Source organism: Melanotaenia boesemani, chromosome 4, assembly GCF_017639745.1.
Source record: "Melanotaenia boesemani isolate fMelBoe1 chromosome 4, fMelBoe1.pri, whole genome shotgun sequence".
NCBI lineage: Eukaryota > Metazoa > Chordata > Actinopteri > Atheriniformes > Melanotaeniidae > Melanotaenia > Melanotaenia boesemani.
In genome coordinates, this window is record NC_055685.1 from 4,668,102 (window position 1) to 4,695,751 (window position 27,650).

General features: G+C 40.7%; 2 protein-coding genes across 3 annotated transcripts; one reads left to right on the forward strand and one right to left on the reverse strand.

Moving 5' to 3' along the window:
* Positions 1–313: 313 nt before the first annotated feature.
* On the forward strand, positions 314–16,531 carry wu:fc21g02 (cleavage and polyadenylation specificity factor subunit 6). The gene is made up of 14 exons (XM_041984288.1): positions 314–396; positions 4,324–4,369; positions 4,967–5,114; positions 5,192–5,249; positions 6,656–6,737; positions 7,937–8,052; positions 8,165–8,333; positions 9,505–9,635; positions 10,816–10,899; positions 11,671–11,700; positions 13,206–13,274; positions 13,388–13,522; positions 14,729–14,851; positions 15,448–16,531. The coding sequence occupies exons 2-14, from the start codon at positions 4,327–4,329 to the stop codon at positions 15,556–15,558; spliced, it is 1,299 nt and encodes a 432-aa protein (XP_041840222.1). The 5' UTR covers positions 314–396; positions 4,324–4,326; the 3' UTR covers positions 15,559–16,531.
* A 1,306-nt stretch (positions 16,532–17,837) lies between these two features.
* Positions 17,838–26,126, reverse strand: tmem109 (transmembrane protein 109). 2 transcript variants are annotated; one of them, XR_006010126.1, is made up of 4 exons: positions 25,796–26,126; positions 20,990–21,092; positions 18,325–19,371; positions 17,838–18,236 (listed from the first exon to the last, which is right to left on the reverse strand). XR_006010126.1 is itself a non-coding variant. In XM_041984290.1 (3 exons), the coding sequence occupies exons 1-3, from the start codon at positions 25,997–25,999 to the stop codon at positions 18,998–19,000; spliced, it is 681 nt and encodes a 226-aa protein (XP_041840224.1). In that variant the 5' UTR covers positions 26,000–26,126; the 3' UTR covers positions 18,247–18,997. The 2 variants fall into 2 exon arrangements, 1 of the variants encoding a protein (XP_041840224.1); XM_041984290.1 differs by lacking the exon at positions 17,838–18,236 and having other exon boundaries at positions 18,247–19,371.
* Positions 26,127–27,650: the final 1,524 nt, after the last annotated feature.

Below are 27,650 nucleotides of genomic sequence, written 5' to 3' on the forward strand. Positions count from 1 at the left end.
GAAGATGAGGTCAGAAGGAAGAGCTTTTGTCTGCCATCCAGAAGGTTGGTGGAGTGATCCCTAGTCTCCCCGGAATATAGGGTGCAAAGTAGCGTGTCCTTGGATAAGACACTGAAGCCCTCAATGCATCTGTTCAGGATGTGTGTATATGTCGATGAAACTCTGAACTTGTGTATGAATGCGTGTGACTGGGTAGATGCGGCATGTAGTGTTAGTCTTTAAACACAGTCCGTTTGTTCTCAGTATTGATCGTTTTCATATGTTTCAGGATGTTTCCCACACCCGTAAAGGCATCATTGTCCCCGTCTCCTCCCACTGAGGGTTTGACTGACGGCAGCGTTCACACGCTCCTCATACCTGACAGATTTTTCGCGCGCGTGCGGTCCACACCGGAGGGTGAGTAATACTGGTAAATAACTGATGACTTTGTTAGGGTTCGGTCTTTGCATCTGGCTGAATTAAATTAAAGTCCCATTTCGTTCTGGTTTGGACCGGTTCCTAGAAGCTCGGAGTCTACCGGCAGAGAGATGGTGGACACCACCGTCTAAAAACTGCCCCACCCGAAAGGTTCAGATAAAGCTTTTGAAATGTGAGCGCATGTCAGTGTAAGGATGTTTGTCAAAGAGAGTGCGTTGCGTGCGTGTGGGTGTCAATCTGCATTGTTGGGCACGCGACCACGCCTTCCTGTCTCTTGCCGACTATATGAATTGGGACACAGCGTACAAAAGCATTAAATCGCTGCTGTGTACAGGCAGGAGGGCGGGGCCTGTGGGGCTTTCAGGGTCTGCTGAAAATAGTAGTGTCTGTTTATGTCTCTCCCGAGCCTCTGGGGAGCGTGGGGGGCCGGAGTTCACGGCAACGCTGCTCCCAGTGAGTGAAAAGGTTTCAGGTAACAGTGGAGGATATGATCAGGTCCGGTGTTAGGCTCCTTTCCTTGGCTCGTTGCCAGTTTGTTGTCATGTCAGTCTTTGTTGTTACTAGTCACCAGTTTGCTTACCCCTCAGTTTATTAGCAAGTTTTGTTTTTTCTAAGTTTAGTCTTCTCTTGAGTTAGATAAAAAAAAAAAAAAATATATATATATATATATATATATATATATATATATATATATATATATATGTGTGTGTGTGTGTGTGTGTATTAAGTGCATATTTGGATCATGTCTTCACAGTCACTGATCACATTAAGTAAAATTGGATAAACATAATTCGCATTACATTCAAAGCAGCAGCTGGAGGGAATTGTGGGAACCATCTCCTTTCTTTTGTATAGGATGCTCCCATGTCTCCCATCCTAAAGGAAGCACTGAAGCGATCTTCAGTGTTTAAAGTATTTAGACCATCCATCCATTATCTATGCTGCTATGTCCAATGAAGGATCATAGGAAAGCTGGATCCTATCCCAGCATTTAGCAGATGAGAGAGAGGGTACACGCTGGACAGGTCGCCAGTCCATTGCAGGGAGATAAACAACCAACCATTCACAAGAATTTAGAATCACCAATTAACCTTCCTCCCACCATAAACAGGGAGAACATGCGAACTCCACACAGAAAGGCCACTGTTCATCTCCCCCTCATTTCCAGGTCATTTCACTCAGTGGTCAGAAATGTGTTCTCAGATGATTAAAGAGGTAGTTGTGCTGGTACTCTGTGTAGTTCAAGGAGAGTCAATCCAATCACAGAAAACCATCAACAGGTCTAGAAAGATCATTTCTGTGTGCAAATGTGTAAACCACTTTGGGATTTACTTATGCTGCTTGCAAATTAGTTTAAAACACAAGCTATCGTTTACATATTTTAGGCTTTAACCTCACAGATGTGACCTATCTGTGACCAAGGTTCTGTCATAGAAAGCATTTCCCCGCTTTGAACTTACTATAGAAGAAATTAACACTTGAATATGATTAAAATCCAGATAACCCAGCTTTCCACTGCACTTAAATGCAGCATGTATTTATAGAAATGTGAGAAGTCTGGACACATAAAAGGAGACTTACACTCTATGTGCAGGTTGTAGGTGATGCACATTTCTAGATTTATCTGCACATTAAACGTTTTTGAACACGGACACGGAAATGATCATATCTGTGAGCTTAAAGGTAAAAATTTTTGTGGAAAAGGCTCGTGCAGTTTTTAAGGTGTGCACGTGTAAAGTTATTTTCTATGTATTCAAAATGTTTAATATTTCAGTTTGGATTTGAACACACATTCACAAAAACATAAAGTTCCTCATAAAATGGTTTACACAAGGGATGCACCGATACCAGTAGTACTAGTATGGGATACTGGTCCGATACTATCTGCGTGTACTAGTAGTCAGTATTCATAAAAGTGTCCCAATACAACAGAAACTATACCAATGTGAAAAAACTAGGGGTGTCAAAATGAACGTGTTAATGGAAAGAGGGAAAATGTGGTATCGGTACATCCCTAGTTTACATATTTGTGAATTAAATAAAGAAATAAAAAAAAAATGTAACTTGGCTTTAAAAATCTGAGGTGTACAAAGTGAGGAGAAATGGTGAGAACAGTCCTTTGTGGTGCTGACCACCATCTCAGACACACAACCTGCCAGTCTCACAAACTGTGGTGTGTTTGTGAGCCAGTATAAATCCAGATGGTTGTGGAGGTATCTGCCTGGGATTTATGGATCTTCACACATAGCAGAGCAGCTGCATTATATTAAAAGCACCCGAGAAATCCAAGAACACGATCCTCTAAGTGCTGCCTGATTGGAGCAGATGACAGCGAGCTCTCTGAAGCAGGTAGAGACAATAAGCATATGGGCTGATGCTGAACTGAACCTATTGAATGTTCAGCTCATCAGCTCGCTCCAGACCTCCATCAGTCTGATCCCCCTCTAACCGGAAGCCAGTGATCTTTTCCATTCCTGACCACACATCCCTCACATTGTTCTGCTGGAGCTGCTTTTTCCTTTAGACCTCCTTGCACTCCTAAGTTTTTGATTTAAATTGTTTTTGTGTTGTCTTCAGTAGCTCCCCGTCTCCCTCCCTGAAGGCTTTCTTTTTCTCTCTTTTTTTTCTGTGGCCTCTCAGAGCATTTTCAGTTTCTTTAGACCAGGTTCTAATAGTCTGCGTGATGACTGGTTAATGAACGATGAGCTTGTAGGTGGAGGTTAGAAGAACCAGTTATAGCCTGATCTTTCTAAAGGAGGCGGGGCAGAGGAGCTGGATGCGTTTTTAACCTTTGTTTAAAATAAAAGTCCAACATCTGATTTTCTCTAACAACAACCTGTTGGTAACGTTGCAGAGGGTCAGATGTTGCGTTAGGATGCTGTGTTTGTAGCCTAGCAACCACGGCACTGATGACATCACAACAGTACCAGCTATGATATAAACCGCTGCCAGAATAACTCAGGTAAACTCACTAGGTAAATAATGTGGACTAAAACTCACAATGTTTTTAGACGATGTCGAACAGGTCAATGTCCTGGATGTAGATCGGTGGTGCGTTCAGGATGACACCATCTGTTGTTAAAAAGCACTGCAATGCACCCACCTTTACTTTTCTGCTTAAATCCTAGTCCTGATCTGCTTGTGTAGGCCTAAGGCTGTGTACAGACACAATCAGAGTCCGGTAGACGTTCCTGCAACCATGTCTCAGTGAAACACATGAAACTGCGTTCTCTGTATTCCCTCTGTGTCCTTGTTAGCACTTCAAGCTAATCCATTTTGTTAGCTAGTGGCCACTTAGAATAAATGGTTCGAATTTCCTCCTCTTTTCTCTCGGCCTTGCTCCTGTCCTGCATCCTTTTTGTTGTTTGTTTCTCTCCATATCAGGATGTTTTATTTTGTGTGCCAACTTTTAAAACAAGTGTGGCTTCTAAGCTTCTCTATATAATGTACAAGCTCCATTTTATTTGTAAAAATTTGCCCATGCAGCTGCTTTGAAAACTTCAGTCTGGCTTCAGTAAATGTCTCCTCACCTGGAGGTCACTGGGAGGGTCTCATGGTCCCCGATGCTCTGCTGGGTGGACGAGTTTAGATGCTTCAAAGCAATCTGAGAGCAAAGAGGGAGAATTTGAGATGTTTTACAAACACAAGTAAAGAAGAAGAAAGTGCAGAGCGGGACATCGACAGCTAATCTGAGACAAACACTGTTGAGATGGAGCAGAAGGTGTCTTTGATTGGGAGACTGAAACCATCAGAGAAAGTCCACCATCTGTGGGTGGTAATAAACCTCCACAGTTAGAATCAGAAAGGACACAACTTTTACAGCTGAACTGAACGAGTCCTAATGTTGTCTCAGAGGAAGATTCGTCTTTTTCTGCCTCTAACAAAGTCTCTCTGACTCGTCTGCAGATAATGTGGAGGGTTTTGATCCTGCTGGCTGCGTCTCTCGGTGTGGGTGAGCATCTCTTTCCATCATCACTTAAATTCTCTGCTACATCTGTGAAAATTCACACAGGAACATGCATGCATGATTAAAAACTTTGCGATTAGCAAATCACAAGGAGACAATTCCTTTTCATGTCACACGGCGCCTGATCCAGGTTTCACACCTGCAGCCTTCACGTCGTAATCATGTCCTCTTTATTGTGCAACAGTCATCATGTTGCCATTTAAACACTGAATTACCAGGAAAAAACGAAGGATAAAATATACCAGCGTTAACTTTGTACGCAGACTGCAGATTTGGAATTAGCTTGATGAGAAATTAAAAACATCTAATTCCATCTCCATCTTCTAGAAAAACCTAAAAATGATTGATTATATTAAAACTTGGCCTAACATGAAGTATTTTCTGATGTGCAGATCTAAACTGGACCTTCCAGCACCGCGTTGCTGTCAAACAAAAACATATCAGAACAGTTATTGGGGGGAAAAAGCCAGTTCATTATAAATAAACTGTCAGAGAGGAAAGTTTCCACAGTTCCACTCATGTGGAGGTGAACCAGAGTTCTTCTGGTCCAGAAGGTGTCTCAGGATCTGCTTTCTGTCTCAGAGTCGTACACTGTCCAGGACTCCTATGAGCGTCTGACCCACGGCAGCCAGCTGAAGATCTACCTCTCTGTTAGTGCAGAGAAGATGGAGTTCATCTCAGCCGATAATCCCACCTCAACCTTTGTGCTCTGGGAGAAGTTCAGACAGAGGTGACTGATGGAGGATGTCAACTGGCTGAGTGGTCCAGCAGGTTCTGTGTTTTTAACATGCTGTTGTGTCTCTGCAGGGTAAGCAGAGGCAGGGTGTCGGGCACCGGCAGCGACAGGCGCTTTTACATCGACAAGGTAATCATCTGATTTCATGGCTGACATTTTCTCAGAATATCAGCTGTGAAGCTCCAGTGGGTCTCATTTACTAACCGTTCTTACGTACAAGTTGTTCTTACATCCTACTTACGGATATTTTACAAAAATTGTGGCATTCAACAATCTTCGTACGGAGTTTACGAACATCTGAAAGCCGAAACGTGCAAACAAGATCAGCACTGGTGTTGTTTTCTGTTCAGTAAAATACAAAAATAAAAGTACAGTAATGTTTTTGTCAGATTTTTAAACAACTTTTGGTGAAGTACAAAACATTTAGTTATTTAAGATAAATACAAAGATACTGCAGATCCAAACATTATAATTTCCCTCAAGGGAAATTAAACTATTTTTCATCCATTTCATTCATTCAAGGAGAAGTCGCAGTTAAGATGCATCTAATTCTGGTCTTCTTGAGACCATTAGTGTAAAAGACTGCACACACACACACACACACACACACACACACACACACACACACACACCCACACACACACACCAGATCTGTTCCCTCAGCCACAAGAGTATCCCTCCATATATGTCCAAGTCACCTGAGACTCCCCGATCCACCAGCTGAATGTGGTCTTTGATAATAAAAATTAACTACAGCAGTGTCTCTTTATTACAGTAATCGGTTTTATTAAGAAATCAAGGTTATTTTCTGGTTAGTAACACCTGTCAGACCCACCTGGAGGATTCATCAGATGCTCTGTAGGTGAACCGCATCTTAAAATGATGCCACAGCAGGTGCACCATTTTTCTATGATTTGAAGCTCACCATGTGGTTATTTATGATCAAGTTAACACTTTAAAACTTTATTATTAATTTAAATATTTGTTATTTTTTTTCTCATCTGTTTCTCCTCTGTGTCTGTTTGCACACGGCCCGTAAATCCTGCCTGTTTTTGGGCATTTTTTGGGCGTTTACCTATGCAGAGTAGGACTGGTGTTGTGCCGAAAAAAGCACCCCTGCCTTTACTGGGTATTCTGGCAGACTGCACTTCCAGAATATGCATTTGTAGGCTAGCCTAACCTATATCTTAATGGACATGTTACAAGCTTTAGTAATTCAATAGTATAATTAGACTACGAGTCCCTTCATGTCCAGTAAAGATCCAAATAATGTAATTTTAAAGGCTGATGTAATTTTGTGTGTGCGTGTGCAAGTATTAGGGATAACTGACCAAGGCATTGCAAGTGGTTTGAAGTCAGATATAGAAGGGGGTGCATATTCTGGCAGCACAATATGCAGTTGTAATAATAACTTATAATAAGGGTTTTTGTAAAAAAAGACTTCTCAAGCACAACTTAAGAACAAATTAAAGAAGATTTGTAAGAAGATATTGGTGAATGAGGCCCAGTGATCCTCATCTGTGTGTTTCTATGAGGTGACCTATGAAGACCGAGGAACGTACATCCAGAAAAACTTCTGGAATAAAGAGATCTCTTCTGTCAATGTGGAAGTGACACGTGAGTCAAACCAACTTCTGATGCAAACTCTGAAATTATGTGCAGATATATTAATTCACAACTGCAAAATCTTTGACTTAGTATTGAGCCCATATTAGCTGAGCTGTGACGTGTGCATCAGTGTAATCGGTGAACAAGGTTCACAAATGTTCCCTGTTGTTTGGAACACAAACACGATTAAATGCATTACATTTTTATTTTAGTGTATTTGTAGCATAATTCAATGACAGTGATTCCAAGTGCTTTACAGAATACAAGACGCTTAATTTAACATTAAAAACAAAAGAAAAAGGAACATTGGATAAAAACAGCATTAAAACATGATCAAGTTTAAAAATATTTCAGCTTAAAATCTGGACTCTAAATAAAAACTAGTTCCATGCAGCAGAGAACAGGTGGGTCTTTAACCTGGTTTAAATAAACTGAGTGTTTCAGCTGATCTGAGGCTTTCTGGGAGTTTGTTCCAGACATGTGGAGCATAGAAGCTGAATGCAGCTTCTCCATGTCTGGTTCTGACTCTGGGAACTGATAAGAAACTGATAAGACCAGCAGCAGAACTTTAAAGTTTATTCTCTGACCAACAGGCAGCCAGTGTAAAGACCTCAGAGCTGTACTGATGTGGTCCACTTTCTTGGTCTTAGTGAGGACTCGAGCAGCAGAGTTCTGAATATTATATTAAATTAATTGTAATTAACGCATTAGTCACACCCCTCGAATGTATCAGGGAAGAGTCGTCATCGTAAAGCTTGTTTAATTATTTCTTTCTTTCTTTTCTTTTTCCAACTTCAGATTTTATGGACCATTTAATACTTGAGAACATAAATGTACTTTTCACACCCTCAGATGGGTACTAATAGTTACCTTTAGGTCCAGTTGGGAGCCCTACTGCATACAAAAGTCCAGATTGTACCCTGGGGAACAGAAACGTGCTCCTTCTGTACCCTGTTTTCCATGATGCGGGGATCATTAGAACATGGGGCAGAACATTCTCCTCTGACTCTAAACCAGAGAGATGGAGTCAGGCTCTGGAGGAGGAGATGAGCTGTTATCACAGAAATGGGAGTTATAGGTCTTTAGTAGATTCGGGGTGTCCAGGTTTTGTGTTCTGTTCCAGTCTGATGAGGGCTGGTAGTGGTAGATGAAGTGAAACCATACCGCTGCACTCTGCTCATCATCTTTGTCCTCCTTCTCGGTTGCAGCCAGACAGAATTATGTGAAGTGCGTCGCAGGAGAGAGTCTCTACATCTCCCTGGAGGGCGTGGACCAGGCCGACGCAAACCTCTTCTTCTCCGGACCGGCTGCCAACGTGACTCTGGTGAGATGGACTTCATGCGGATCTGGGTCAGACTGTTGGAGGAGCAGGTTGATTATAGGAAATTCTGAATTACTGTTGGTGATCCAGACTCAGGATTGTTTGTGTCCTGCAGGTCCGTGATGGTGCTCGCGTGTCCCAGGACCTTCCAGATTACTGGGACCGGGTTCAGGCCAACTCCATGAACATTGAGATCCGACATGTGAACTACAGCGATGAGGGACAGTACACCCTGAGAGACCGGAAGGACAGAGTGGTATCTGTGACCAGGATGGACCTGACAGGTGGATCCAGAGCTGCTTCCACTAAACCTGCATGTTCACCATGATTCGTCATATTCATCCTCATCTTCATCGTATCTCTGCTGATCTTCTGATTAGAAAAAGTCAAGAAGTCTCATTCACAAATCTTCCAATGACTCTTCTTAAATTTGTTCTTAAGTTATACCTAAGAAGTTTTTACAGTCAGACTCATGCCAGTTCCAGTTATCTCAGCTATGGCTCAGCTATCATGAATCACATTTCCTCCACATGTCACGGTGAAGTGATCAGCTCCTTCCAGCCATTTTAAAAATGATTGCACTGGTACACTTACCAAAGATGTGTTCTAGGTTCTAGTTTTATCCAAAGATGGTGACATGTAAATGTTATCTCCTTCTAAAAGAAAACAACATCATTTTAAGTGAAAACCAGAGGACAGCAGCCCAGTTCATCCAGGAATGAGTAAAGTCTGACGAGGAACTGTTCAACAGTAGAAGCTTAAGAAGTGAGCCTGAGCAGGTTTCCAGGTGTTTAATAGAGGTGTTACACACGTAAATATGTCAGGAAGCATCAGCCGATGTTGATGATGGACACCTCTATTAATGGTCAGAGTCAGGAGGGTCCAGGGATAGCCCCACGTTCACCTTAGAAACACCAGGAGGATCCAGAAAGACGTGAAGCCCAAGATAGTCTATGATAGAAAGAGTGACTCCTTCATTATAAAACATCCTTCATCTCCATGGAAACCAGCAGGACCTTCATGATTCATGTCAAACAAAGGCAGAGTCATAGGAGAACACATTAACAGAGTTTTTAGAGCAGGGATCAAACTTTTCACCACAAAACAGCAAAAGTAAGACATGATTTCTGGTTCTGGCTGCTAGCTCCAGAGTTTCTGTCCCACCATGATGAGACAGACGTCTTTGGAACCAGCAGAGTCTCATGTTTGTGTGGTTTGCTGAAGTGGAGAAGTTAGCAGAAGCTCTAAAGTGGGCAGAGCTGTTCTCATGGTTTTCTTACATTCCCATATAATTGTTGGGGTTTGAACTGTGTTTGGTTGGGTTGTGATCCTGGTTCTGGTTGGACCGATGCTGAACCAGGATCTGAATCAGTATTTGTAGTTGAGCTCGGCTCATGGATCCGTCCTTCTTTAAAAGTTAAAAACCTGAGTGTCGTCCCTCCTCTCCCTCTGCAGACCACCACGAGTACACATCAGGAAGCCCTCTAATAGCTCTGCTCCTACTGCTGGGAATTCCGACTGGGATCTGCTGCTGCTGTCGGAAGAAGATCTTCAAGAAGAAAGCCCCAACGTCTGCTACCCTCCAGGTATGTGTGCATATGATGTGATAAAACGTTCAGTTAAGATGAGTAAACTAAATCCAGGTTCATCCACTGGAAAAGCTGGAATAACGAACTTCCATTTTGTTTTTCATCGTTTGAACTGAAAAGATGTTTCAGAATTTTTGGGCAATAATGGGAAAACTGGGTGGGTAGTTGGGTGGGTGGGGTTATGTTCTTATGTGGTAGCCCCATGATTTAGGCTTGCAGTTTCAATGCCTGACCAAAAAAGATTTAACTGGATCCTACTGGATAAATCCTGCAAGGAGATTATCTGTCAGCCGCAACAAGTTATTTAAACCCTACTGATTAAATGAGTAGCTTCTCATTTCTTAAACAACCGTGAAGACACATCCTGTGGTCGTGGAAACGATGTTAGTCTGTTTAAGAAGGATCAAATCATTAGCATCAAGCAGAGAAAACATCTAAGCAGAAACCACTAAAGCTGGGTTAAGAACTGATGGATTATTAAAAAGTGGAAAGATGGTAAGGGACCACCATCTTCCAAGAATGAATGTGCTCAGAAAAACATTGTGAAAGATGGTGATCACTAAAACGTTTGATGAAATCAAATCATAAAACAACAGTAGAACTCTGGACTATGTTTAATAGTGAAATTAAGAACATTTTCACATGAACAATGTGAAGAGAACTCAAGGGACTGAACAGCTGTGTAGCCATAGGAAAACCACTAATTGAGGGTAACTGGAGGAAAAGGCTTCAGTTTGCTAGGAAGGATGAAGACTGGTCTCTGGAGCAATGGAAAGAGGTCATGTGGTCTGATGAGTCCAGATTTACCCTGTTCCAGAATGATGGAGCATCAGGGTAAGAAGCTGAAGCTATCATGCCTAGTGCCTACTGGCCTGTGGGGGCGGTCTATGATCTGGAGTTGCTGCAGTTGGTCAGGTCTAGGTTCAGGTCTAGGTTCAGCAACATTATATGTCCAAAGAATGAGGTCCTGAATATACTGAACGAGCAGGTTATTCCATCTTCCCTGATGGCACGGCCATATTCCAAGATGACAATGCAGGATTCATGGAGCTCAGACTGTGAAAGAGTGGCTCAGCGAGCAGGATATATATATATATAAAAAATATATAAATATATAAAAAAAAACATCAGATAATCAGTCAGGAAATCTTCTGACTGCCTGTTTCTCTTTCTCCAGACCTCCTCAGAAATGGTCCATGTTCCTCCCAGTGGTCCTGTTGGACCTTGTCCTCCCTACAGTAGCCCCGGAGAACCAGGACTGGTGAGTATATAACAGAAGTCACTAGACCCAGTCCATATGGGACCCAGAAGCTGTCCCATATGGACCCGGACCTCCAGCCAAAACAGAAAGTAATGATTTACAACCTGGTGGAGGGTTTCTATTTGACAGGCGATTGGTCCTGACTCTGTTCAGGTCCAGGTTTAAGATCCTGGCAGGGTGAGTTGGAGCTCAGTTCTCGCACTGAGGAAAAAGTGGAGCAGTTGAATAAAAGAGGGAAGAAAGTTGCTTCAGTTGTTGAGATTTGTCTGTAAATCTGGTTGATTCTGTTGAGTCAAGATGTGAAACAGAAAAGTAGAAATTCCAGCTTTTTCTCCCTTTATTTTATTTTCTAGTTAGGTTTTCACACTTCATTTATTTTCTTTGATTGTGAAATGCAGCTCTACATTTATTTAGTAAACAAGAGAATATTAATAATAATCAGATATGAATAAAGATTCAGTTCTATGTCACATGTAAATAAATATTAACTAAATTAGACAGTTACTGATTACATGCAGATCTACCAGGCTTTCTCTCAAACCTTTAGCTTTTTCTAACTGGACCTCCTTAGATTTTAATTAAATGCTCCTGGTATAGAAACACATATAACACACATAATGATATTTCTTTGTGTGTGTTTATCTAATAAGGATGAATTATATTCCATATTCAGTAACATTAATAAAAGTGTAAAACAAGCTTACCGACATGTTTGAAGTCGAGTGTGAAGTCATGTGACCCGGCCTGATGAATGTATTTCTCTGTTTGCAGGTGAACTACTATGACCCAAACTCTAACATGGTATGTACACGTCATGTATGACCTCAGTCTCCTGATTTTTCTCATGCATCATGGCGAATCATCTCAGGTCCATCCGGCCTCAGTGACTTGGCGTCTCTGAACCCTGTTAGTCAGCTCACGGCTCTGAACCATGTTCGGTTCCTCAAATCTCTTAAATTCTTGAGTGAGGAGATGTGAATAAAGGTTGATGATCGGAGTAAAGGATGAAGCCTTGGGAAAGGTTGGATGAAGCAGACTCCTGGAGAAGATGGAGGAGGAGTAACAGAAAAGAAAAGTTTTAAAGGAGGATGAGATTGATGGGACGAGGACTGTGATGGAAGTGATGAAGCAGCAATGATGAAGAACAGCAGATGAGGAGGGAAATTAAAGAAAAAAATCTTCCTTATTGAACATCATCTGACCACATGTCCACTGCATTGATGAGCCGTCTTAATATCAGGAAAAAGAAGACTAAACTTGAGAAAATCAGACTGTAATCAAGTGAAATAATCTCTCAGTGCAGTAAGATTATTACACTTGTTAAGATTTCCTGAAATAAGAAAACATCCAGGCTTCAGACAAGTGAGAAATATCTTAAAACAAGTGGTGAAACACTTTAAGTACATTTTAATCTAATCCATTATTAGTGATTTCATTTCATGCTTTGTCTCGTTTTTAAGCCAAAAACTATTAATTGCAATTATTGAATTCAAAAGAATGCAGTTCTGTGGGAGCTTATTCCAAACTAAGGGTGCATAAAAATAAAAAGCAGCTTCTCCGTGTTTAGTTCCAGCTCTGGGAACAGGTTCATAGTGCAGCAGAAGGTCTGGGATGTATTTTGGTCCTAAACCAGCCACAGTATTTTAGAACCAACTGTGTTGGACAGGAAGCCAGTGTAAAGATCTAAGAAAAACAGGACCGATATGATCCGTCCTGGTGTTGGTGAGAATTGGAGCAGCAGCGTTCTGGATCAGCTGCAGCTGTTACTGTCGTCCAGTCAGCTGAAAATAAATACATGAACCAATTTTTCCAAGTCAGTCTGACACATCAGTCCTTTAATCCTGAAAATATTCTGAAGGTGGTAAAAGGTGATTTAAGTGATTTAGAATTCTGGCCTGGTTTGAGCTTTTTAACACAGCAGATTAAAGCAGGGCACTGATTTTTAGCACTTTGTCTTTGGGTCTTGTAAGAAATTATAAAACATCCAGTTATTTATTTCCTCAAGACATTTAGTGGGATTTTGTAAGGGAATGTTGTTCCCAGGTTTTATTGTTATATGTCTGTGTATCGTCTGCATAACTATGGTAATACATTTAGTTGTTTTTGTTATTTTTACATTTTTATGCGCTTTTAAATTTTATACACTCTTAAAACATGATTAATAATCTTACACATTCTGCTTCTGCCTTCTACATCACTCTTATAACAAGATGAAAAAGACTTATGTAAGGCTTTTCAGTGTGGTCTGACTCTGGATCTCCTGACCTGGACTCTGAACATGTCCACATCATGTGTTTGCCTCACAGGGTCCCACAGTCTACCCTCCACCTCCTAATACTGGTCCAGCAGCAGGGGGCGGCTTCCCACCTTCTCCGGTGAGTTCTCCACCTTATGTTTATAATATGAACAAACCTAAAGACAAAGACATCATGTTTTATTTTTTAATTACCTGACTTTCTTATTTCCTGTTTCATGTCTTCCTGTGAAGGGTTTCAACCCAGCCTACCCTCCCCCGAACCCTTCCTATCCTCCTCCTGGTCCTGCTATGGCCTTCCCTGCACAGCCTCAACAGTGGGGTTACCAACCACAGGACCAGTACCCCCCTGCACCTGTAGGCCCAATGGTATGATCCAACTCATTGACTTATCAGAACTCTTGATAGAAATGTTGATTTCTGACCTTTTGAAGTTAAAATGAGGAAAACCTGTTGTCAGCAACTCATGTCAACAAGGAAATTCTTTCCTCCAAGTAAAGGTGTTTAAAAGTTCTGGTATGTGGAGGGAAGAGTAAAATATTAAGATGTGCGAGAGTCTGATCAGACATTAGTTCAAACTTTTACCACCTGTTTAATAAGGAAATGATGATGTGATGGTATGAACCATCAGAAGGAATGTTTAGACCAACAAGGACTGCAATTTTTATCCAGGAATACCTGCTGAGAGAGGAGAAATACGTTAATGATGCCTATACTGTCATATGTTTCTAAGTGGAAGATGAGGAGGAGAGAGATGAAGAGCTCAGTACATCATGGAGCATCCCTCAGCAGTCTAAGCCTATGGCGGCATAACTAAGGGACGGATAACCAACCCTAACTATAAGATTTATCAAAAAAAGAAGGTTTTAAGCCTGATCTTAAAAGTAGAGAGGGTGTCTGCCTCCTGAACCCAAACTGGGGTGTTTCCATAAGAGAGGGGCCTGACCTGCAGTTCTCCAATGGGAGTCCAATAGGAGGCTCTGGGAACTCTTTGTGGGAACCACAAGTAGACCTGCAGTCTGAGAGCAAAGAGCTCTGTTGGAATTATATGGAACTATGAGAGCCTGGTCATGGAGAGTTTTATATGAGGAGAAGAATTTTAAATTCTATCCTGGATCCACTAAAAAGAGAAATATGAGCTCTCCTGCTAGTTCTCATCAGAATCCTTGATTCAGCATTTTGGAGACATTTCAGGGCATATTTGGGACGGCAGAAATTGCAGTAATCCAGCCATGAAGTAACAAAGGGATGGACTAGTTTTTCTGCATCACTCTGAGACAAGACGTCCCTAATTTTAGCGATAATCTAACAAACAGATTGGTTTCATCAGGCTTCATGGAGAAATAAATCTGAGTATCATCCGCATAGCATAGAAATCATTCCAGTCTGTTGCTCTGCTCTAATAAAATCCTGATTTTATTTTTGCAGCATAAAACATTCCTGTAACCAAAAAATGTGAATTCAGTTGGACTTACATGGACCATGATCTCCTGCTGCACAATGTCTGCAGCTTTTTCTAATGCGTTTAAGTATTTAAGTGGCTGACAGTAACGTTAAGTCATTGTGTGTTTCTAGGGTTATGCTCCAGTCACATCCAGCTATCCTCCACCTACAGAAGCCACTGAATCTGGACAGGTGATGAAGAGGGAGGAAAAAGCTTCATCACCGGCTGATCCTCTGCTGACTGCTGCTCCACAGGTATACAGGAGGAGGGCGTGTTAGTGTGTACACGTTTCCATCTGTCTGTTAGTATAGACTAAAGCCCCGTTTCCATCGGGGGTCCGGCTCGGTGCAGCACGGGATGCATAAGTTTTGCATTTTGAAAACGGAGAAGCATGCCTTTTTTCGGGACTCTTCTATTGGGGGTCCAATCTTACTGATCCGACCACAAAGGTTGGAGCTTTACATACTGCAGTCCATTGATTGGACCAAAAAATTGTCACTTCCGGATATTAGAACGAATTGGGAACAGCAGCATATTTATATTTACATACATTTCTCCTCCTCTGTTTCTGCGTCACGTTCTACTTCGTTATGATTCAAGGAAGGCGTCACATTGCTATGATGTCACGGTATTTTGAGGCATCTATCGCTGTCCAGCTGATACGCCACATACGAGGTGAGGTTGGCTGTGGACACGCAACAGAGATCAGGGTTCATCGAACCAAACCGTCCCATCCAGAGACGGACCCTGGTGTTCAGTGTGTAAATGGCGGGACTGCTGATGCAGGCGTGCATGACAACAACTGTTAAATCATCCAAAAAAAACTCTGAAATTCTTCTGTCACACACAGGGTGGCACTGCTGCAGAGCCTGGACCTCCCCACTTCAACGCTGCTCTCAGCTCCTCTGATGGGGGTGCTTATCAGTTCCAGATCGACAAGAACGCCAGCAACTTCCTGTAGATGCTCCGTCCTCACTCTGACGCACAGCGACGACTTCTCTGCTGCTTCACATCACAGAACTGGCTCAGGTGGATGCGTTCAGTCCAGCTGGTTTATGGACAGATTCTTCTGTCTTTAATCCAGAGCTGCATCCTCCTACTCAAAAAGTCTCTGCTGGTGTGTTAATAAGTTTTGCTTCATCTCCAACCTGTTTTTACTCTTGAATACGATGCTGCATACAAATCTAAATCTCCCAATACTGTGAGTTTCTGGGACACTGAAATACCTCTAACAGAGGTGAAGCAGAACATTTTCACACACCAGCAGAGACGTTTTGAGTCTGCAAGCTTGGAGAGAGAATAGTGAAAACATTGTCCAAAGGTTTTGGATTAAAGACAGTAAAATGTCTCCATACTCTGACACCTGACAGAATGTAAGCAAATCCAATACCAAACCAGTTCAGTTTAGCTCTATTCACACGGAGTCAGCTCTTGAAAAACAGCCTTACCTCGGAAACCAACCAACAGATGGAACTGAATCTTCTCTCCGATTCAGTCCTGACTGCACGTCTGGGTGAGCGACAGAACTGGAACCACATGAAGCCCAGTTCTGGACCAGTTTCCTTGTCAGCATGTTGTACAAAGTTTAGCAGCTTCAGGTTTTTTTGTTTTTTTCTTTAGCATTGGTGAATAAAACTTAGAAATGTTCTGTTTGGGTTTCCTGGGCTCAACACTGTGGTGCCTTCCTATCTGCTGTATGTAGACTTTTGTATTTTAGGTTTTAGGAGTTTGTGTTCTGCAGAGACATTCCTCACATGTAACACTAATGATGTAGAACTGAAGTACATATGTAGATCGTAACAGGATGTTTTTATTGTTTCTATGTAACTGGAGCCAAATGTCTGCAGGTTTTGATGTAAGTGACGTGTTGTTGTTCCACTTTGTTAAATTTTCCTCATCCATCAGTTTTTGACAAATACAGTCTGGATCTCCGAGTCAGCTTCTGTTTTTCTGTCTTAACCCCCCGAACAGGATAAACATGAAGCCGGTGTTCTGTGGAAATGTGTTACCTTGTTGAAACATCCCACTGCAGGCTGTATATCTGTAGTTCTGTGCTACACTTTCAAAACAGAGTAACGCAAATATTTTTCATAAAATTCAGTTTTGTGCTATCAAATAGTTAGTTAGTTAAACCATCATTTAGCCACATGTGGATTAATAGTGGTTAAACTAACTGAAGATGGTCTGCAGAAAATAGAGAATAAAATAAGTTTGATCCTATCAAGGTAGGATGAGAGCGTAAATTAACTGAATGTATCCATTTATTAAATAATGAAAAATTCAAAATATGTACTATTCTAACAATTATAAATTATCAGAATTATAAATTATTTTGAATAGTTTATAATATAAAGTTTATAAAATAAAATTTCTGTGAACAAGCATTAAAAATAAATAAAACGCATCAATTTAATTTAACACAAAAAGCTCACACGGAGGTACTGCAGAGGTCCAGGAGCTGAGGGTAGCGTGGGTTTACAGGCGCGTCCTCAAAGCCATATAGAAACGTTTTCCTGCTCAATGCATTGGTAGGAGGTCTCGGTAGGTAGGAAATGAAACGTTAGAACAGTAGGTGGTACGTTTGTGTACAGATGGGTTATGGAAGGAAGGGAAGATAAAGGATGAGAGAAAGATATGGAGGAAAGAATGGATAATTGGGGGGTGGGGGAATGATGAATGGGTGGAGAGGAAAGGAGGTGGGACGGGTGAGGCAGAGGGAACAAATGATGAAAGAATGAGTGGGAGGGTGATGAAAGAAGGATGGGGGAGCAAGAATGGAAGGATGAATGAATGAGGGAGGGAGAGGATGATGGAGGAAAGAATCGATGGGTGAGGCAAGATGGAGGAAAGACAGGTGGGGTGGGAGAGATCAAAAGATACATGAGAGGATGGACGGATGAGGGGTAGGGAGGGAAAATGGAAGGATGAGTGGTTAAGGCAGAGGAAGAATGGAGCAAGGGAGGAAGGTTTGAAGGATGAAAGAATGAGTGAGGGGGAGGATGATGAAAGTTGGGTGAGGCAGAGAGGAAGGATGTTTGGGTGAGTGGGGATGGAAGAAGAATGGAAGGATGAATAGGTAAAGGAAAAGAAGGATAGAGGAAGAGGAACCAAAAATAAACTGCTAACTTCATTCAGTAAAATATTTCTCAGACGTCACTTTCACACATTAATGTGAAAGTTGTTGCACGTGCAGACATCAGCTGATGTCCTGACTTCAGCTCACGAGGAAAACCAGGAAAGAAGAATCAAACAGCTTTTATTGTATAAAAACAGGCCCGGCTGCACACTTTCATCTCTGAACATGAAGAGCATCTTTGGTTTATCTTTATTGAGATCCCAGTGAAACATGCTGAAAGCAAACCTCCAGCCCACAGATCATCAGATGCAGATGTTAAAACTCCAAGAAGCAGGTCAACTGGTTTGGTTTTTCCTCAGAACCGGATGAGAAGCCAGCTGAGTTCATCTAAAGACATTGGGACTAAGGAGCAAATACTTTTGGTCTGCTTCTCCTGCGGTGAGACCAGTTACAGTTATGGAGGTCCGGCTGTGTGAGGACTCCTCTCCCCACAGGTGGTCACACACCTGAGCTGCTGCTCCACAGCGGCCTCAGCTGAAGGAGGCTGCAGCAGAGTGACAGCTCTGAAGACCCGACTCTCAGCCATCACATCAGTCAGGTCTGATGTGATGGTTGAGAGTCGGGTCTTCAGAGCTGTCACACACCTGCAACCTGAGGACGAGTTTTCCGACACGTGGCCATTTCCTGCTCTGATCATGTGACCACACCCACAGCTGCATCCAAAAAGTGTTGATGGGCAGAAACGTGTGTGTTTCCTTCTTTTTCTTGTGTCTGACAAGCTGCTTCCATTGACTGCTCCTCTCAGCCAATCAGAACTCTTCCTGAAACAGCTTCTGTAAACAGGATGGAAACCCAGAGTCACAGGGGGCGGAGCCTATCCCACCTGGACAGGTCAGCAGTCCATCACAAACAGCCATTCACTCGTTCCTCAGGTCAGATCAGAACCACCAGTTAACCTGACATCATGTCTCTGGACTGTGGGAGGAGGCTGGAGAACCTGGAGAGAACCTATACATGGACATGGAGAACGTCCATGTGTTGCTGTGCGGTCGGGGGCAGGTTCTCCATGATGGAGCAGCAGAACCAGCAGAGGATTACTGTGATACGTGGAAAACTTTCAGCTTCAGTCGTTTTCCTCTGATTTCAGCGGATTGATCTGTGTTTCTGAAGGGACGGGAGAAGTGAAAAGGACATGTAATTATTTCTCTCCCTATAGTCAGTCATCCCATCCAAACAGTTTGAACGTGTGTCAGTCAGAACAATGAAGATTAAAACATGAAAAGTTCAGGAGGAGCAACAGCTCCATCATCTGCAGCCTCCTCCCTCACTCCTCTGTCCGAGTCCACCTCTCCATGTCCCTGAGACGTCGCTCCAGGATCTTCACCTGCTCCTCCAGACGAGCCGTTTTATCTGCCGCCACGGACCCACCTGAGGTTCCCACCCCCAGCAGCACGCAGACGCACACCAGGATGGCGAGCCGCACCACCATGGTCTCTGTTCCTGCCCGGTGGTCGCTCAGGATCAGCCCGAAACAGCCGATGGCCACGCCCACCTTCAGCAGCCACAGGGCGCGCCGCAGAGCCGAGGCAACCAATCGGAAGACCAGGGAGATCAGCCAATAGCAAAGCAGAGCGACCAGGACCCACTGAGCCACAAAGATCAGCCCCTCAGGTGTCACCTTTCTGATGGGAAAGCCCCCTGTGGAACAAAAACACCACACACCCGATGTAAAAAAAAAACACACCTGGAGAAAGTGTCCTAGAGGAAATATTTGTTAACAGTTTCTTTATATTTCAATTTTCCCTTTTCTGTTCATATTTGCATGTTTGTGGTTTTTATTATAAAAAGTCATTTTTTTCAATTCGGATTTTATCATTTGTTTTTTTTTGTTTGTTTTATGTTAATAAAGTTGGGTAAAGTGAAAAAAAAAATCAAATCACAAAGGTGGGGTTATGCTGGAAAAGAAAAAAGAATATCAAACATGGGTAATGTAAACATTTTATATGGTATAAAAGGCTAAATTAGAAGTATGAAAAAATAGACAAAGTAGGTTCAGATTATTTTGGGTTAAACAAAAATTTGGCTTTTAACACAGACTGAGGTGATGCTTTGGTATCATTAATGTATTTTAGAATTTTATATTGTTTGTGGTCATTTTACAGTTTTCTAACTGAAGATGTGAAGATTCACGTTTTTGCCTGAGTTCTACTGTATTTAGTACGTTTTTTATATTTTGTTGCTGCTTTGCTGTACTGAATTGTTGTGATTAAAGTGTTTTATAAATAAAGTTGGACTGGACAGAATAATAAAAAAGTCATGTGATCTTTAGCAGGAACCAGAACTACGAAGCATGTTCAATATTATCAGGTAATTTAATTTAATTTAATTTAATTTAATTTCTGGGGTAATATTATGCGATGTTTTTGTTCTAAACCAATAAAAAATTTAAATAAAAGATTTATTGGATTGATGTTCTGGGGTTCTCATAAGCTGCGTTTCCATTACTGCTAAAATTGCACAAAACCTAAATATTGCAAAACTGAAAATGGAAACACCTAAATTTAGAAAAACCTCTCAAATATTGCTAAAATGTTTTTACGCTCTCATGAGGTGGTTTTTCAGACGTGTCGATGTAGAAGTATCACAAAAGTGTAACGGAAACACTGTTCTTTGCATTTCCACGTCCCCGGATGTGACGTAGGGGATCACATGACCAGTTCACTTCAAGTAAAGGTGGCGCGGTATGAGTAGACGCAAGAGGAGACGGAAATCTTTTTACAAATAATTAAAGAAAGGAGTATAACTACCATCCTTGATAGCAAACAACAAAATACAGTTTTACAAAAATCTCCTAAGTGGAGTCTCACAGGACGAGATTTTACGAGAATTACGTTTAATGGAAACACCTGCAAATCAGAGTTTTTTCAAAATTGTAGAAATATTGCTTTTATTTTGCGAAAAACTGTAACAAACGCAGCTACAGATCAGGCTGTCCACAAATGATCTCCTTCAGACATGCATATTTCAGTTTTATTAGAACAAACGAACGAATGAACGAACGAACGAAGGAAGGAAGGAAGGAAGGAAGGAAGGAAGGAAGGAAGAGGGACGTTAACAGATAATTGGCTCTCTATCCTCTGATTGACAGTGAATGGTCAAACTTCTGACTGATCAGAAAGATCAGTGTTCATGGAAAAACCAGCAGTTTGTGTTCATTTTATCTTGGAGATGAGCATCCATGAAGCTGGAAGGCTGCTTCTACCACATGAGGAGAAAACAAGCAAACTAAAAAGTTAGCCATGGGTTGACTGGTTACCGTGGATCCCGGCAGCGTGCAGGAAGTGGGACATGTACTGCAGCAGAACGTTCAGACCACCAGCCAGACTTCCTGCAACAACACCCAGGACCTGAGAGAAAGCCTGCAGGGAGGAGACATGGTTACAGCAGAGAGCGAAGCTCCTTCAGGAACTTTACTCCACAACAAAAACACCATCCGAGTGGGTTCATCACCAGTGGTACGACGCTGCCTGCATGCACAGAAAATCTCCTGGGTTTAGAGATCAGATTAATGTTGCTGCAGACTTTCAACTTTCATGCACTTTGTACTCTTCATCTGACTCAGTTTGATGAAGGCCACTTCATGAAACAGGTCTTTACAAAACCTCCTTCTGTGAAGAAAGAAATGTGCATTTAAATCGCATTATACTACGGTCATGGTGAATACCCGAATCTGATTGGCTGGAGGGTGTCCATTAATTTATGATAACGGACACCTCGTCACTTATATGATGGCTTTGCTTGAACTCGGGTTGGTCTAATGTGATGCGTTCACTGAACGTTACGTTATACAGATGAGAAAAAAAAATAAAGATGTCTTTTGTGACGGACAGTTTCGCTGTTCAAACGTTATGAGCCCGACGTGAGGTTCATGGCTTTTAGTCGTCGGTATGCAACCGTCAAAGTCCGTAGAAGAAACAGCATCTAATTCCAGTTTTACACACTTATTTATTTTCACTATTGCAGTTTTATTTATGTCCCAAAGAAACGACAGTTATTCTGCTAAAGGAAGCAGGAAGTCAAAGCTAGCTGGATGTTTTTTTCTATGTTTCTAAACTCTCTACTCAGGTTGAAAATAAATGTTCAAAACCATATTTATAATATAGTTTACAATAATAGGCTTCCCCATATGGGGCGCCAAGTGTAAAAATTCAGTATAAAAGTTGTAGCTGACACATTTTCATTATTTATCTCACTTTTCTCACATTTAGCACATTTTTCCTACATTTTCCTACATTTAACATAACTTTTAACCACATGTATAATGGTCAAATAGAACATCTAAATCTAAATTTTAAATCTAAATCTAAATGCTATATGTTAAATCTAAATGTTAAATCTAAATCTAAATGTTTAAATCTAAATCTAAATGTTATATGTTAAATCTAAATGTTTAAATCTAAATCTAAATGTTATATGTTATATCTAAATGTTAAATCTAAATCTAAATGTTTAAATCTAAATCTAAATGTTATATGTTATATCTAAATGTTAAATCTAAATCTAAATGTTAAATCTTATATCTAAATGTTAAATCTAAATCTAAATGTTAAATCTTATATCTAAATGTTAAATGTTAAATCTAAATCTAAATGTTTAATCTAAATGTTTCGGATATATGCTAATTAACCCCGCCCCTTTTAACCTCAACCAATACGCTAGTAGGGAAACACTCGCTCGCACGCACACACACACAAACACAGGTCTTTACTGTGAATGTCTTTCGGCATTTACGAGGTGCACTTCGAAGTACACTTCCAACCAACCACTCACACCATTAATGGTAAGATGCATATATTTATTTTTAACTTTCTAAACAACATTTTGCAGACTTTTCAGCTCTTTAGTTGATCTTTAGACCATGATGTGGAAAAGGAAAAATTTCCAACGAGACCAGCCTAAGCTAATCTGGTCTGGGTATGACAAAGACTGATGCTTCTGGAGAAAAAGGCAAGCATCTTGTTTTTATATGTTTTGACTTTGGCTCAAGTAGCCTGATGAAGCCCCATTTCGTCAAGGGATAGATGGCAGAGGAGCCTATTGAAAAAGAGAAAACAAAGATTTCTCTTAATGGACTGAGTACTTTTAAATAATACACACACAAACTTTGGACATTACAACATTTACTCAGTTAAGGATTAGGAAATGCATTCTTGGTTCACTTCACTTTTCTTTGTGACGTGACGGCAGTGATGGCGATAAATTTGCCCTGGACGTTAGCTACAGCTAAGTAGCTAGCTAACAGTAAAAGTCCGCAAAATGTTGTTTAGAAAGTTAAAAATAAATATATGCATCTTACCATTAATGGTGTGAGAGGTTGGTTGGAAGTGTATTTTGAAGTGCAGCTCGTAAATGCCGAAAGACATTCACAGTAAAGACCTGTGTTTGTGTGTGTATGTGCGTGCGAGCGAGTGTTTCCCTACTAGCGTATTGGTTGAGGTTAAAAGGGGCGGGGTTAATTAGCATATATCCGAAACATTTAGATTAAACATTTAGATTTAGATTTAACATTTAACATTTAGATATAAGATTTAACATTTAGATTTAGATTTAACATTTAGATATAAGATTTAACATTTAGATTTAGATTTAACATTTAGATATAACATATAACATTTAGATTTAGATTTAAACATTTAGATTTAGATTTAACATTTAGATATAACATATAACATTTAGATTTAGATTTAAACATTTAGATTTAACATATAACATTTAGATTTAGATTTAAACATTTAGATTTAGATTTAACATTTAGATATAACATATAACATTTAGATTTAACATATAGCATTTAGATTTAGATTTAAAATTTAGATTTAGATGTTCTATTTGACCATTATACATGTGGTTAAAAGTTATGTTAAATGTAGGAAAATGTAGGAAAAATGTGCTAAATGTGAGAAAAGTGAGATAAATAGTGAAAATGTGTCAGCTACAACTTTTATACTGAATTTTTACACTTGGCGCCCCATATCCCCAAGCAGGTAGAGGTTCTGTAGCCTTTTCCATCTGAGAGGAATCCAGAGTTAATATGTAGGATTTATTTATTCTTTACACAGCAGATAAGATGTAGCTGGAATGAGACTTCTCAGTTACTTCACTTTGTTATATTAGTTATTTTGGCATGAAGAGGTTGAAATAAATAAGACTAATAGACATAACAGACATATATTACATACATTACATTTACACATTATAGTGCTGGGAAATTCATTTACACATGATAATCATGATTCGACAATAATCGTCAGAGAAAATGACAGAAAATCTGTATTGTGTGTTCTTTATTTCACACAGGCACGGTTCTGGTTCTGTTTGCGGGTCTCAGAATCTTGGTGCTTTCTGGTGAACTGGCCAGAGTTAACACCAGTTTAACCAGAAGCAAAGTGAGAGGACTTCCCACAAACATCTTGGAGATCTGTTCCTGAAAGCTGATGGTTTAAGGCCCATTTATACTCCCGTACGAAGCAGCGTCTGGTTTGAACGTTGTCATACGACGCCGTCCTCATACTTCCATATGTGTTTTGTGTTGCCATGGTTGTTAAGTCCATTCCTCCACTAGTGGGCAGTGCTGAGTTCAGAGTTCACTCTCGCAAGTCGACGTCAGTTTCAGACACCGTTTAGTGGCGGTAAAGCGTCGCTTTAACATTGTTTCCAGCCGCCCAACGCGGCCTAAACACTCACATATAGTCTTTCTTCAAAAACTCAAGCAAATTGTACAGTTGTCGTGCTCGTCTTTATTCTTCTGCTCTTTTGTTCCCTTCCTAATCCTCTTCTTCTTCTCTGGTTTGTTTCTTTCGCTGCTCTCATATCAGCTGTTCTGCTCAGCGCTGCCCCTGCGATTCCCGGTGGTATCGCTCCGTTTTCTGAGTCCAGCAAAGGGTGGCTAAGCTCCCTGAAAACGGACCAAATTACATGCGTAACTGATGCACAAGACGAACGAAACTGTCCGTCCATCTGCGTATCCATCTTCTGCATCAAGCATAAATGGGCCTTAAGTCACCAGGCACCTTTATAACAAAATTAAACAAGTTATATTCAGATTCAGATAACTGAGTAAATTATATATAACGTTGGGTAGTCCACACCAGCTAACAGAAACTGGCTAGTGAAATTTTAATCCTTTACATTTTGTCAAATTATAATTAAACATCACAGAGCAGGAAAGATGGACATGTAACACCACATTCAGTCTTTTTTCTTTCTTCACTTTCTGAGGCGTAGTTATTATTTGGTCTGGAATATTTTTTAACACTTTTTTTGTTTGTTTTTACTTTATTGAAACACTTTATTTCATTTTTACACTTTATCCCGCCATTATTCAGCATCATTAAACAGATTATCTTTGTGTACTTCAAAGAAATACTAAAGTCTGCAAGTGATGGAAAGTCCAGCTCTTTTCAAAGATTGGTCTCTTTTGGCTCCCAAATGGCTCTTAATTTAACACCACTGAAGAGCTTCTATTTTAACCTAAATTAGCAATTTCAAATGTTCTGAATGCTGGTGAGCAACTTTTCTATTCTTTTTTTTTTTTTTTAACAAAAGCCTTTTTTACTTTTATTTGTTCATTAAAAATACTATTACTATTTAAAATCTTACTGAAACTTTAAATAAAAAACTGAACACAAAAAAAATCTAATAAAGATTTTAAATAGTTTTGACATTAAGACTATTAAATACTAGATTACCTGATTTCTATACTTTTTCCAGACACACTTGTAATTTAAATCTAGCTCCATCTATGCCTACCTGGCCTGTACCACTATATTATGATAGTCTGATCCCCATTTTATCTGTCACATAATAGTATTAACATATAATCGGCTGTTTTCGGAGGGAGTCGGCTCTTCTCGTTCACTACAAAGAATCGGCTCTTACAGCCGGTTTGTTCACGAACGACACATCACCAGAGTCTGCGCAGTGCGACTCGTGAAACAAGTCGATTTTGAACCAGACCGTGTTGTTTTAATCATATTCACAATCAATAAAATCACTTTAAACCTGTTTGTTCCGGGTTAAACATCATCCTGTCCCCAGTAAGGTCCAGAACTTCAGGACTCACCTTCTGGACCGACAGCACCGTCTGCTGCTCTGCCAGGCTGCCCAGGAGGATCCTCCCCTCCCCTGCCAGGTCAGCCGCAGCTTCCCGGAGCTCCTGGATGAACCCAGAGCGGCTCTCCAAGACTTTCTCCCCCGAAACGGAAAACACCAAAACAACAAACACGAAAACCCCACAAAAAAACTTCCGCTTAAAAAAACAAAACATTGTGAGAGTTTGACTCCAACAACAGAGACTCACACCTACAACAAGGTGGGAAGCAGGAAGAAAGTTTTCCAACAGGATGTGGAAAAACACTGTATGAAAGAGAAGGGGTGACTGCCACCTGCAGGGCACCCCGCGCAACTAAAGAGCTCAGTGAGGACGTCATACACAGAAATACATTATAACAGGGGTGCCCAGCTCCGGTCCTCAAGGGCCACAATCCTGCAGGTTTTTGATGTGTCCCTCCTTCCAAAACCACCTGACTCAAAGTGATGAGTCATTGTGCAAAACCAAAAAACCAAAAACTTAATAGGCTGTTGGATCTATTTCATTTGAGTCAGGCGTGTGGAAGCAGGAAACATTGGAAAATCTGCAGGACAGCGGCCCTCGAGAACCAACTTTGGGCACCCATGCATTATAATATACATAATACACATTATAGTATGGATAATATATACTGAACAACATGATCACATTTCCTATTCTAATAATGCAGACCAATTTAATTTAATTTCATTTAATTTCATTGACCTGTCCATGGTATACCTTAGCTCTTGTCTATTAGCTGCTTTGGAAAAATCAAATATAAAAAATGAATGGATGAATTGAACTGAACTATACTGAGTTGAACTGAAATGAAGTGGACTTAACCTTTTAATACCTGACCCAAGTAAAACATGGGGAGGAAATTCAAATTTTTAATCTGAAGCTTTTATTTTGCCCTTTAACCAAAAGTAAAAAAAAAAAAAACAAGTGACAGTGACAAGTATCAGGTTGTGTACAACGGGGTTTTGAGCAAAGTTTTTACCATACGGTGATGCAAAAGGTCTCAGAAACTGAATGTAATAAATATAATAGATAGGGCTTTACACAGGTAATTGAATTGAGTTAAGGTTATTAATTTGCTTTATTTATTTTTATTTGAAGTGCTCTCACTGACAGAATTAAGACAAGAAAACCCGACTGAATTTAACCTTTTGGGGTTATTAAACACTTCAGAAAAACTCCTGCTGTGAAAACAACTCTCTCTCTCTCTCTCTCTCTCTCTCACACACACACACACACACACACACACAGCAGTCCTGGTGGAAAAATAGTGTTTTCATGAATGTGAAGTTATGTTTAGAGTCGTATTCCTCAGAGACTCGGTGATGCGCAGCTGACATATGAAACATCTGGATCATGATGAAGATTCAGATGTTTCTGACTTTCTGCCCCAACTGTCTTCAACAGTCAGTATCTTCTGACAAACACACACAACCAAACCTTTCGCTTATATTGATTATAGATTTATTTGGTATACAATCGACAACAGTGTCAGAGTTTGTACAGAATGGATGAATACCATGATGAAGATGCGGTATGTGGCAACAAGTTCAACATAACACGCTGGTTGAGCAGATCTTTGGAAAACAGAAGTGTGAAAGATTGTACGTTCTGTGGACAGCTGCAGAGCATCGCGGTTGAAACAAACATGATGTGAAACTCCATGCTCTTACTTTTCTTCCTCATTCACTTGGCTTTTCCTGTCCCTGCACTGAAAACATTTTTGTCAAGGTTACACAATTAGTGTCCTGATCTTTGCTCATAGTTTTGACATACGTTCTAATTAGGAAATAACTAAACGTCTGTTGAAAGCAGCGTCTTGTCTGCA